We start from the raw sequence: 12,170 nt of genomic DNA on the forward strand, positions 1-12,170 counted from the left end.
AACCAGGGGCAACAAAGTATAAGGTAATCGATATTTCCGTATCGACTAATATGGTCCAAAAAACAAGATGGCCGCTGCAACTGCTTCCAAGACCAGAGTCGTGTTATTGAGTTGTGGATCTTTTAATCCTATCACTTTCCTTCATCTGAGGATGTTTGGTAACGATAAGATTTTCAAAAATTCAATATTCCTCATTTACCACTTATTATGTTTGGCGTGTTTCCGGTCTCTTTCTTTAATGTCGATTAATTATGCTCAATTAAGCTTAAGTTTTACTTAGCTTCTGACATGATGTTTCTATTCTGAATGGTCATTTTAATTCTTTTGCAGAAATAGCTCGCGATGCTCTTCATAAAACAGGAATTTACACGGTGGTACAAGGAATATTTTCACCAGTAAACGATGCTTACAAGAAGAAGGTTATATAGCGAATCGCGCATATTTGATCATGAGTTCGTCTTCTGTCGAGCTGTCGACCATGTGTATTTGAATAACAACTAAATTATGCTTAAGCTAACTTTAAGTTGTTTGCATTTTCTTTGTTAAATATTTGCTCAAAACACTCCTGATTGCAGCTGGTTCCTGTTTCGGAAAAATAATCATTTGCAATTCAGAGAAATTAAGCTAAAATGCAAAGCAACATGCTGTGCACTAGCTGCATAACGTATGGGTCCTTTAATAGTTAGCCTTCCTTTTTATAGATCATATCAATTTATGCTTTAAAGAGTTGTCACAAAAATTTGCTAAATTATCTAGCTCTAAGCCTCATCTTTTTTAGTCCTCTCCCAGTAATGATTTCCTCACATGCGGGTGCCCCTGCCTAGTCAATTGACCCTTGGAGGGGGTGGGGTGGATGAACTTGAAGAGTGAAGGGGGTGATCATGTCATACCTTTTAGAGGTTGAATTTGGTGGTTTGGAATCACTTAGTGTGTTCAAAACTAACATGACCACCGTTAAAAGTGGTTCTTGTACCTTTTATAGGGTATGATATGTATGTACATAATCCTTTTCATTCTTAGATAGCAAGTAGCACATAGAGTGTAAGCCTGACTAAAATATAACAGGACTGACATACTAAAAACAATTGGAAGTTAGCTTTTAGGGCTGAAAATGATTTCCATGCCTTCAAAACAGGTTTCTGTTACCTTTTAAAACTTATTTTGATCATTTCAGTAAATTTTATTTGGAAGTCCCACCTTCCCCTTCCCTGCTGATAACTTGCAGTTGATTCAGTGCATACATCCCATGCTTTTAAAGACAACTTGCATTATCGGCATGACAGATAAGAGCATGGTTTACCTGTCAGGGTTGTTCATTGGAATATAGTTCACCCTTTAAAATATATAGATCTATACCTGTCTGCTCTGAATCTTATTATGTTCCACTTCTAGGACCTAGTTGAATCAAAGCACAGAGTTGAAATGTGTCAACTGGGAGTTGAAACATCAGAGTGGATTAGGTAAATAAGTCTGTTCTTCTAAATCCTTTATGACCAACTTACTGTTAACAGATCTGTGGTACTGGGTGTGTTCGTATTTTCTGATAATAATTCTTTTCTTTGGACAGCGTTGATAGCTGGGAAAGTAAACTAGATTGTTGGACAGAGACAGCCAAGGTTCTAGATCATATGACAGAGAATGCTGCTAATAAATTTACAGGTAATTATTTCTCAATATGTTGTCAGTAGTGATGGGATTCTGGGGGTGGGGGGATTCCCATGTGAAAAGGTCAGGAATACTTGTTGTATTGCTTAGTGGTATAAATCAAGGATTCTGGTTTCACTTAGGGTGTCCATGATGAAATGCCACTATTTTTAGCTGCCAAAGTATCTTTTAGGGTGCATTCAAAGAAACAGCAATTTAGAAAATGCTCTTATTTCTGTTTTTAGGCTTGATTTCTGCTGGTCTCTTGAGTTCGGTCTGCAAGCGTCGGCTCCCTTCCTGAACAGTGGCTGCTACAAGAGCCCTTCCGTTTTAAGTGGTATCTTTTAGGGGTCAAACAGAGCTTGAGCTATGCCCGGGTGGGTCTCCTTTAGGGGCTTAATTCAAATTTTCCGACAAGCTTCCTCAACCTTTTCACATGGGAGTCCCCCCAAGGGCTGGGATCAAGAAAGGGCAAGGTTCTGCTAGAGTGTAACATCTTATGATTGACCCACTGGAAAATCGGTTAGTATTAGTAGCTCTTGAAATGAGTTTGTTTGTTGTCTTTTTTTGTTATTGCATCATCACTTTAGGGTCTCTTTTCTTCTTGCTCCCTGGTGCAAGAGAGAGAGAGAGAGAGAGAGAGAGAGACCTAATAAGGTGGCTGCCTTGGGGGATTGGGGTGAGTTCAGTATGTGGCAGGACTACAGGAGAGGTGTAAATATGAGGGCCAAAGTTACATATCCCCGCTGAACAAGACATATTTTTTAATGACTTGATGTAGAGAGGGAAGTGAGAACTTACAACCCTCACCCCTAGAATCCACACAATAATAATTATTATAAATTCACCTCAGTCAGTCAGATTTTTTAAAAGAATGTACATATGCACTGTGGTTGGTTAATGAATACTGGAACTCTTGTAAAACTTGGTCAAAATAATGTGCATGTGTACAAATAAAAAATTAATGTAATTTACTTTGGTACATCTGTTTTGCCTATTAGGTTCTAGTCCTTTAGTGGTAAAGTTACTTTGTGGTGCTGATCTTTTGGAGTCATTTGCTGTTCCAAATCTATGGAAAGATGAGGATGTAAGTTGCAAATAGCTTTTAGGTATACAAAGTCATGTAGCCAGTCTGTTTTGTTAAAACATTTTAAAATCACCCTTGATGATCACAAATTATTTGATGTGATGTCTTTAAGTTTGTGGAAAAGACTCTTATTCATGACAACTGTGAACATTATGAAGCCAACAGATCTCTTGAAACAGCATGTGAAAGTAGAACTGTTTCTGTCAGGTACTAGCTATAAAGCTGTAACTTACAGTCATGCACTATTTTTGACGATTTGATATGACTACAAATTAAAAGAATGACGACATGAAAAATGCTCTGCAAACAACTTGTAATTAACTGGCAAAAGTGTGACTAGTTACCACTATCATTTGATGAATCTACACCCATTTTCTATTCATGCACTTCTTTTACATGTAAGAATCCTTCCGTTATTAATACTATATTTTTTTGGATCACTGAGTGATGTTTGTACCTCTTGCTGTTTACAGATTGAGAAAATTGTTGGAAAACATGGTCTTGTTGTCATATCTCGAGTAGGCTCAAACCCAGAATCTTTCATCTATGAGTCAGATGTTCTTACTAAGCACAAAGTAAGTAGATGCTTAACATTTTTGTGGTTGAAAATTTCAATTTTGTTTGACTAAATTAAAAATACTATTTTGAAATATTATTATATTTAGTGCTGACCATTTTGCTTTGTGATGCCCTGCAGAATAACATTCACATTGTCACAGAGTGGATTTCAAATGATGTCAGTGCTACAAAGATCAGGTTCTGTTTTATATTCATTTATTACTATTAATATAGAATGAGAAGTTTTTTTTGCTGTGTGTAAAAATAAATTCATAAAAAAAAAAATCATATAATGTAAACATGGTTTTGCCCATCCTTTGGATAACCAGTTGGCCAGTCAAGCTGGTTTTGGTCATCACAAAATGTTCCTTCAAGTGGCATACTCAGTATGAGTGATAGCTTTGTAGGGAAATTTGCCCACCAAATCCACAAATCTATAATGTCAAGGGTGTTAGGGTTATTTTAATTACTCACATAAGACTGAACACACTCTGATGGTGTTCTACTTTTTGTTTGCTTTTTTCAGGAGAGCTATTAGAAGAGGTGAAAGTGTGAAGTATTTGGTTCCCGATCCTGTAATTGAGTACATAAAAAGAAATGAACTATATCTTCCAACAAAGTGATAAATAGTTTCAAGTTTAGAATGTTTTTTTTTTCTCAATAGGTTATTTTACAACATTGTCTAATTCCTTGTGCGCTGATTGGCTCATTTTTATCATCATTAAGAGGACAGGCGGATAAAATTTTAATTTCTACAAGCTTTCAAGTTCAACTTTCAAACTGTCAACTTTTTAACCAATGAGATTTTATGGACTTTTTTAGGCAGCCAATCAAAAAGCGAGAAAAGCTATTGACAATGTTTTATCTTTGTTTATGGCAAGTTTAGGGCATCTTTTCTCCTTATTTATTCCCGGCATTTGACCATGATGGGGTCTTGTTATTGTAAAAACAAATTGACATCAGTGTTTCGTCTGTCCTCTTGTTGATGATAATTTATTGCGTCATTACATTGTCCAAGTTTACTACCGAACCACTTGCCTGTAGCTCGCAGTTCTACAGCCACTTTAACAATGTTGTGACGCAATTTGTCATCAATAAGAGCACAGACCCATAAAAAACTGACATCAATTTGTCAATCATACACTGTATTCCAATCAACTTGCCTGCAGTGTCTTTCAGCTATTATTTTGTCTAGTGCCCTCCTTCCAGCTCCATTACCAAAGCTGAATGAAAAAAAAAACTATTTTGATCAACATGTGCAGGCTCTCTAGCTTGTTTCGAAATGTGCCCCTCCTATTACAAGTCTATCTAGAAGCCCTTATGAAGACTGTTGTATAAGCCCAGGGCTTACAAGTGGCAGGTACACCAATTATATATTTAAACTACTTTCTCATCTCAATGTAATGTGAACATACTTGGAATCAATGGTGTTATGATTATTTTCACTGACCATGCAAACACCCGATGTTTCAGTTCTTGCATTACACTGAGTTTTTATTGTCATTCACTGACAGCTATTAAAAGTAAATTGGCACCCAGAGCAATAAATAGAATCATTAGAACAGTGGTCATTTTATGATCTGTGTAGGTCAATATGGGAGGTCTCTTCACTGACAAGGTCAAGATTCTTCTAAATAGACCGCATGAGTTGAGAAACAAGATATTTATTGCCCCAATAATAAGGGTAAAAGAAAATGCTAACAGAAGAAACAGCATGTTGAATGTATTTGTGTGGATGAACACTTGACAAAGTATATAAACAAAAATTAATAGCAACATTTTACTTTTAAAGTAATAAAGTGATACTTTCTAAGCTTAATCACTTAATTAAAAGGGCTAGGTCACCTAATTTTAGGCAATTTCAGCTCTTACCTACTGGTTATTGTAATTTCTAACTGCAATATTTTTGTAAATTAGGTATGAAGATCCTATTAAATCTTATTGTATTGTCATGAAGTCAAGTGAAATGTCACAGTAACACAGTATGCCTTAAAACTTTAGAATTTAAAAAAAAAACACACAGGAAAGCCAGACATGGGAATGGCAAACTTGAAGATTAAAACAGATTACATTAGAGTGAGCTTGAAAAACAGCAGCCCTTCTTTTCAAAAGTTTATGTATCAAAGTGTCATCTATCATCAAGGCTTGACAAAAGTGTCATCCAGTTGACCAGGACAAGTAGATTTTTCTACCAGGCAAGTAACTTTCTATTCTCACTTGCCAGCTGGGCAAGGCTCAGTGACAACTACATTAAAAATAGTAAACTAAGACTTGCCGCTGGGCAACCAAAATTTGAGAGGTACTTGTCCGAAGGTCAAGTTGGAAGGAATTCAAGTTTTTTTCTAAGCCCTGAATTAATGCTCAGAAGTAACCACTTCCAGACATTCAATGAATGCCTCAGAAGACATCCCATTCCATGATTGATTAAATGACTGAGATTTTGTGGATAAAACTAAATATAATTACCCTAAAAATACTGTGACCTAGTCCCTTTAAGACATATTAACAGATGATTCATTTTATGAAAAACCCTTTCCCTCCAAATAATTAAGAGTGAAAAATGCTGTTAAAATTCCACTCACATACAACAATATCCCATGCAAGTACCGGGTACAGCTCAGTAGCATTCATTTGATTGGTTGCACTTTATGAACTAAAAACAGAACCACATAATGACTCAAGTATTTATATTCACTGTACTAGCAATAAATAAAACTTATTTCTAATAAATTAATAATTTTATGTCTAACACTGTATGAAAAATACTGTTCAGTAATTCAAAAATAGAAATAAAGCCTTTTCCAGATATGTATCTCTGTACATCAACTGTGAACAAGTTATCATGATGATAACATAATAATAATAATTTTATGCTGCAATTTTTCTTGGTGAATATCAATATTATTGTGAAGAACTCTCTCTTCAACTTTCACCCAAATTCAAATGTTACAATACTTTGCGTTATTACTATTTCTGATGCAAAGAGACTTTTGATTGGCCACACTACCATCCAATGGACTCCACACACAGATGCTGGCCTTTGATTGGAGTACCACTTTTGCAGGACAAGTTTCTCAAGTGGTTGCACTTCCTGCAACAAATGTAGCAACTTGTGACACAGTGTGTTTGTCCATTACATTGTCTTATGATGTGTTACAAGGTTCTTAATAAATTAATGTTTCATGAAAATTAATCTGACTAATTGCTGGTTTCAGGAAAGCTGCACAAAAGACATTAAGTGGTATGTAAGAATAGCCCAATAAAGAAGGCAAGCTACTCTTTTAATCATTACCAGTTTTCTATATGAAGGTATAAAATGCCAAAAAGGAAACAAAGATGGTACAAAGACTGCCAAGGCAGACTGTGATGGGCTTTAAATAACAAACTTGAAAACTTCAGGACAACATTTTTCAAGTCACATGCAATGATAGAGCCTCGATAATTAGGTCCTACATGTAGACACTATCCTTTTGCAGTTATCTATACATGGTGTACATGAAACTGCTGTTTTCTGCAGAACTTGAAAGATATCCCAAAGAACTACTGTAGCTATCAGATAGAAATTTTTCAGAACCAAGTTCAGAAGACTCTGAATGAGTTGAAATGTTATCTGCTGATGTAATGTCCCAATTACAAGAGTTAAGCAATGTGCAATCCTCACTTAAACAGACATGACATAATTTGTCTTCCTCATTAGAATCCCCCAGTTCTTGTGAGGTTATCAGCTCTTCCACCGAGGCATGCTCTCCATACTTTCCTTCAAGAAAGCCATTGATTTCTTGTATTGGAAGCTGAGTTTGTAGGAATAAGTGAAGACCAGCAAACGAAAGAAAGTCATTGACTTTCACAATTCTGCAATACAAAACATTAAAATAATAATTAAAGCTTCAATGACCAGGAAAAATGCTTTTACCACACACTTTATGTCAAAATAAGAGAAAGATGGATGCAGATTTGTGCTTCTGCAGTGGCCTATATAGGACTTCTTTATAAGATAATTTCTTTCCCATTTGCTCTCTCATGCACATATAGCTTCAATATTGTAAAAACTCTAATGCTTAAGGACTGAAAAGAAGATGCTCATTTGTGTCAAACCTCAATTTGATTTCTTTTATGTTAGTCCCCTAGGCCTTAGAGCCATATTAATATTGATTACAGAAATTAATCTATTATTGCAGTTTTCACTTCAGTGTCAATAAGTAATTGGTAATTACATTGCTGCACTACTCAATTGGCTTAAAAAAACTTGCGCCACTTTTGCATCCAAAATCAGAAGTAAAACCAAAACCAACCATGACTCGCTCACACATGCTTTCCCAAACGTTGTGTAAGTCATATTACTTTACTTTGAGTTTTGATTGGTTCATTCAATTGTCTGTGTCCTTTGTGATTGGCCTGAGTGATAACTTTGGTTTGGTTTTGGTTTTAGGGCACTCAATTAAGAACCAATTTCAAGGGTAGGGGCCTTATTCATAACTTAATATCTAGTGCTGAGACCTTGTGCCTCCAAAAAGTGTTGAAGATCTCATCTGATAATTTATACTTTCACAAGTCATGAATTTGATAAAAAAAAATAGAGGGCAGACAATGAATTGGGGCTTCTTTTTTACTTTTTCAAAAAATGGTGTTGGTTGGGCAATACGAGACAAAACAATTTCATCAGGGTAGCCCCTTAAACATTTGGGTAAATAAATGTAACTACTGTAATATTGTTCAGGAACTGTCACCTATTCTGTTATCTTTAACACCTTGCTGAAAGGATATTGAAAGACTTGAAAACCTCATTCAGTGCTTGCTGTGATATTCAATGTCCAGTTCATTAAGGGTTTCAGATGATCTTTTGTTTCAGCTGTCTCACAACGTGATAATGAAAATTTGCAATAATTGTGCAAGGCTTTTTAATATCCAGAAATGACATCACGAACTTAACAAAAAGAAAACGTTGATAACTTTTTCGTTTCACTCTGCAATATCTGCTTTCCCCTGAATTTTTTTTCATAAGTGCAGTTCCATGGCATATAAGGGGTTTTGTCCTATAGCATTTGCCCCTTATAAGATTTCCTTAATACTTTGAATCATGCTGTTAAAATAACATCGCCAGCTTTTCTTATTCTCTTCTCTTCTCTTCTGTCAGCAGCAAGTGCAATTTAGTAACATTTCTGAATAGATGCAAAAATTTGCCTTTCCACTGAGATGAATCAATATTTGGGAATAATATTTAACATGTCTGAATCAGTCGGGTCAAATTTCACCACAACAATCTCATTGTAAATTAATTTTTCTGCAACATAGCACAAGTACCCAGGGTGTTGCTTGATTTTCTCAAAACAAATATGATACTCACTCATTTAAGAAATCCTGCAATCCCTCCTGTCTTGAATCGATCACTTCTTTATCAAATCTGCTAAAATAACTCTTTGGAGGTAGGCATGGAATATTCTGCTCCCTGATGAGACAAAACAAGTGATAGATAGGGGAATCAGTGACAAGCAATTTGCACGTGAAATGACAAGAATAAAAAATACATTATCTGTTCCAACAAAAAGAACTCTGCAAATAGTATTGATCTTACTGGCATTAAAGACATGCAACATTTCTGAGCTGATCAACTTTTCAACTCTTATGACCATGATACCTGGGATTGGAGGCAAACGTGTTGAGAGAATTTTATTATATACCTTCCAAATCCATTGATCTCTGTACTGGATAACTTTGTTCTAAGCCAGCAAAATTCCGAATATCTTCTCCTGACGCTGGAAAATTTTCTGAAGAAAGCCTTGTTGGTAGTCTGGAGAGAAAGAAGCAGTATGAGATCCAACAAGACTTACCTTGTTTATCCAAGAAAGGATTGCAAATTATTAAACATTTTAATTCGTGTCACTAAAAAATGCAATTCCTACCTCAATTGTGATCTCGTAGTCGACAAACTTGCTTCCTGAGCAAATATGAAGTTTAGGATTATTCACGTCCACTTTCACTATCTAGAAACATGTGTAACATAATACGAAATAAATCGATTAAACTTACGTTTCACAGCACAAGACAATCACAAGATTCTTTATCATATATAACGCTGTGTCTCTATGTCCGGCAGCCGGACAGGTTTTTCAAAAAAAATCGAGGCCCTAACAACTTGAATGCCACAGAACGACTGACAAATATAATTTTACTTTTGGATGTTTCGGCAAAAAGAGCTTTACAGACCTTAAACTAACATGCATACAGCTTCGCGTCTTCGCGGTCGATGGCCCGCGCGAAATGTGTAAGGACGTAATCATAACCATATCAGTTATCTTACAGAGAAACATACCTCAGAGTTCTTTTTAGGTGTAATCGTCATTTTATGGAAGTGCTTTCCCTTCTAGTAGGATTTAAGTTTAACTATAAAGAATCGTAGTTTCATTCCACAGAGAGCAATCGATTCTACGAAAGCTACCAAGCGGAACTACCGGTTAGCGCGGTTTGTTTTGGCTGACGCAAGCGGGCATACGTCAGGCACATGACTTGTCATGTGATTCAATGAACAGACGACCGAAGGTCAGTTTACACAACACTTGGAGCACGGTAACGCAACGCTTGACACAGGCTACCCAAGCTCTCAATGTTATCTTTTTTTTTCACTTTTATGCCAACGTTCAGCCTAACGTGACATATGGCATATACTATTATACAACGACCGAATTTTGACTACGCGAAACGTGACTCTGGCCCTGCAGCATATGGAGGTGTTGTGTTACAACGGTTTGAATTTATAAAGTTTCCACTTTCTAAAAAGAAAGTGGAAACCCACACAGAACGATAACTCGCCGAAATCCCGTTAGATCGGCCTGAGGAGCTGGCAAACAACAAGGAATACAACACAGCAACAGGGTAAGTAGATTTATTCACAAAATATAAGAATAATTGACTTTTCAAGCAAAGCCGTTGCATCAGTTCTCATACAAACCTGTATAAATTCAAACCGTTGTAACCCAGAGTTCTCCGCGCAAACACGGGTATCCGATTACTGGCAACTCATTCATACGGTCATTATTTAATAGTATATGCCATATGTCACGTGCACGTTAGGCTGAACGTTCACATAAGAATGAAAAAAAAGGGATAACATTAGGAGCTTGGGTAGCCTGTGCGCTTGATTCCTGAAACAGTGCGCTCACGTGAGTCTCAAGGCTATTAAAACACATAGGTCGCCTAAGGTCACGAGAGAGTAAGGATTGTTGTTGGACCATGTTGCGTATTTTTAAACATACGTAATGGAATTTTAGCGATTAGCTGCGATTGTTTTTTAGGAGTCAAATGAAAATAAAATACACCATAAATTCCTGAACGATGTGTTTCTTCAAGCTTTCGATCTTTAAGTCAAGTAATACCGCTGTTTGCAGCGTAAAATGATGTAACGCAACACGAGTACTCAGCAACACGTCGCACGTCACGCGTGGGCATTGCTAAAACAGCTCAAAACAAGGAGGCTCAACAGCAAATAGCAGGTGTTATTAAAATTTAAGGAATAAGAATTCAACAAGACGGTGATGTGAAAGAGTCGAACCAACCTGTGCAGTTCTCTTCCCTACGTTAGCTGTTGTCTTCTCATTTGACGATACTTCCTTCTGTTTCTTCGCAGGCATTTCTGTCCCAAGACAATTACAACATGTAATACAATTCGGAGGAAAAGAATGATCTTTGAAAGGGTTTACGCGTTCGACGCATTAATTCTCATATAAATTGACCAGCCGCATAAACTGAATCACTCGGCCAATGCCGTTTCTCAGAATTTATAAAACCAAAATCAAAAGGAGAACATTTGATCATTAGGGGGAGGGGGGATAGTCGTATACTTCGGTATTATACTTTTCAAAATTTCGCAATAGGCGGCACTAACCCTTTTCCCCCAAAATACACACACACAAAAATATGACTAAATAAAAAACTCCCGAGAAAAGGAATCAAAACTCTTGCATCAAACCAGAAATTACATGTAAAAGCCTGATATTTCAAAGATTAATAATATTATTAGTGCTAAAATACTGTTTACCCTTGGGGAGCACGGTATATATACCCAATATAACCCCTCCCCCTTTTTGCCGTACAACCAAAGCCCCTGGCCCCAAGGCCACCCTTGTCCGTGCAAACCTACATAACGTAATTACTATTTTCAGAAATGACAGATGTTCGGCAGGCTTCGGACTTCGAGTTGAAAAGTCCAAGTCGAACTCGAACTCAAGTCCAACCTCGATGTTTCGAAATTTTCGCGAAGGTCGATCACTAAACCTTAGTTCGCCCTTCTTTTATTTCTAGATAGCTTGAGCAGTGGACGGGAGTCGTCAGCGAAGGAATGATACACCGGTGCTTTAACAGGATCATGGATAACAAATAAGTTTCGTTTTCCCAGGAACCTTATAGCGATCCACTTCCGTTATATCGCTTTTGTTAATGGCTCATTGCTTTAACCGTTTGAAAAGTGATGACCCAGATAACCAAATGTAATCAACAGGAAGTATTTAAGATTGCATTTTCCGAAATATTTTTGGCACAAGACGTAAATGTTGCCAAATGAACAAAAGGTATTCTATCAATCGGGAAGTATTAAAAGACAACTTTTTTCAGGGGTGGGGGAAATTATTGCGCTTTAAAACTACCCAAAATAACACCGACATAAATGTTATAAGCAGTTTCTAATGTAGCCCCTCCCCTACCTCAGTTTGTTTCAGCAGCGAAAAAGAAAACATAAATTAATTATAGTCGTGTTTATCCTAAATTACCCTGCCCAATTTTTTACGTAACTTAGAGAGAACATTGGCATCAGTAGTTTACGTGACATCTATTTTTCACGCATGACACGTGCACTGTCGTTTGCCAGTGTAATCATGTTTAGTAATATCAA

The 12,170-nt window shown here is 36.6% G+C and overlaps 2 protein-coding genes and 1 long non-coding RNA gene across 5 annotated transcripts; 2 read left to right on the plus strand and 1 right to left on the minus strand.

The window, feature by feature from the left end:
* The first annotated feature begins 21 nt into the window (after positions 1 to 21).
* On the plus strand, positions 22 to 5,245 carry LOC110061262 (nicotinamide/nicotinic acid mononucleotide adenylyltransferase 1-like). Its single transcript, XM_020768102.2, has 8 exons — positions 22 to 158; positions 331 to 419; positions 1,393 to 1,460; positions 1,568 to 1,659; positions 2,646 to 2,731; positions 3,205 to 3,306; positions 3,429 to 3,487; positions 3,816 to 5,245. The coding sequence occupies exons 1-8, from the start codon at positions 68 to 70 to the stop codon at positions 3,910 to 3,912; spliced, it is 684 nt and encodes a 227-aa protein (XP_020623761.2). The 5' UTR covers positions 22 to 67; the 3' UTR covers positions 3,913 to 5,245.
* On the minus strand, positions 4,938 to 11,585 carry LOC110061259 (sorting nexin-10B-like). 3 transcript variants are annotated; one of them, XM_020768097.2, is made up of 6 exons: positions 10,840 to 11,098; positions 9,190 to 9,270; positions 8,968 to 9,077; positions 8,634 to 8,735; positions 6,951 to 7,141; positions 4,938 to 6,380 (listed from the first exon to the last, which is right to left on the minus strand). In XM_020768097.2, the coding sequence occupies exons 1-6, from the start codon at positions 10,912 to 10,914 to the stop codon at positions 6,364 to 6,366; spliced, it is 576 nt and encodes a 191-aa protein (XP_020623756.1). In that variant the 5' UTR covers positions 10,915 to 11,098; the 3' UTR covers positions 4,938 to 6,363. The 3 variants fall into 3 exon arrangements, with proteins under 3 accessions (XP_020623756.1, XP_020623754.1, XP_020623755.1); XM_020768095.2 differs by having other exon boundaries at positions 4,938 to 7,141; positions 10,840 to 11,585; XM_020768096.2 differs by lacking the exon at positions 10,840 to 11,098 and adding an exon at positions 9,600 to 9,781 and having other exon boundaries at positions 4,938 to 7,141.
* Positions 9,822 to 12,018, plus strand: LOC149118180 (uncharacterized). Its single transcript, XR_016207703.1, has 2 exons — positions 9,822 to 10,159; positions 11,585 to 12,018. It is a non-coding gene; the product is annotated as an uncharacterized LOC149118180 (long non-coding RNA).
* Positions 12,019 to 12,170: the final 152 nt, after the last annotated feature.

Source organism: Orbicella faveolata, unplaced genomic scaffold (genome assembly GCF_042242905.1).
Source record: "Orbicella faveolata isolate gen_17 unplaced genomic scaffold, um_ofav_v1 contig_1, whole genome shotgun sequence".
Classification (NCBI taxonomy): Eukaryota; Metazoa; Cnidaria; class Anthozoa; order Scleractinia; family Merulinidae; genus Orbicella; species Orbicella faveolata.

Coding starts and splice junctions, on each gene's coding strand:
- LOC110061262 (XM_020768102.2), top strand. CDS start 68: ATGGCCGCTGCAACTGCTTCCAAGACCAGAGTCGTGTTATTGAGTTGT. Junction 420..1,392: donor ACGATGCTTACAAGAAGAAG/GTTATATAGCGA, acceptor TTCCACTTCTAG/GACCTAGTTGAATCAAAGCA. Junction 2,732..3,204: donor ATCTATGGAAAGATGAGGAT/GTAAGTTGCAAA, acceptor TGCTGTTTACAG/ATTGAGAAAATTGTTGGAAA.
- LOC110061259 (XM_020768095.2), bottom strand. CDS start 10,914: ATGCCTGCGAAGAAACAGAAGGAAGTATCGTCAAATGAGAAGACAACA. Junction 8,736..8,967: donor GAGATCAATGGATTTGGAAG/GTATATAATAAA, acceptor TTGTCTCATCAG/GGAGCAGAATATTCCATGCC. Junction 7,142..8,633: donor TTGCAGGATTTCTTAAATGA/GTGAGTATCATA, acceptor TTTGTATTGCAG/AATTGTGAAAGTCAATGACT.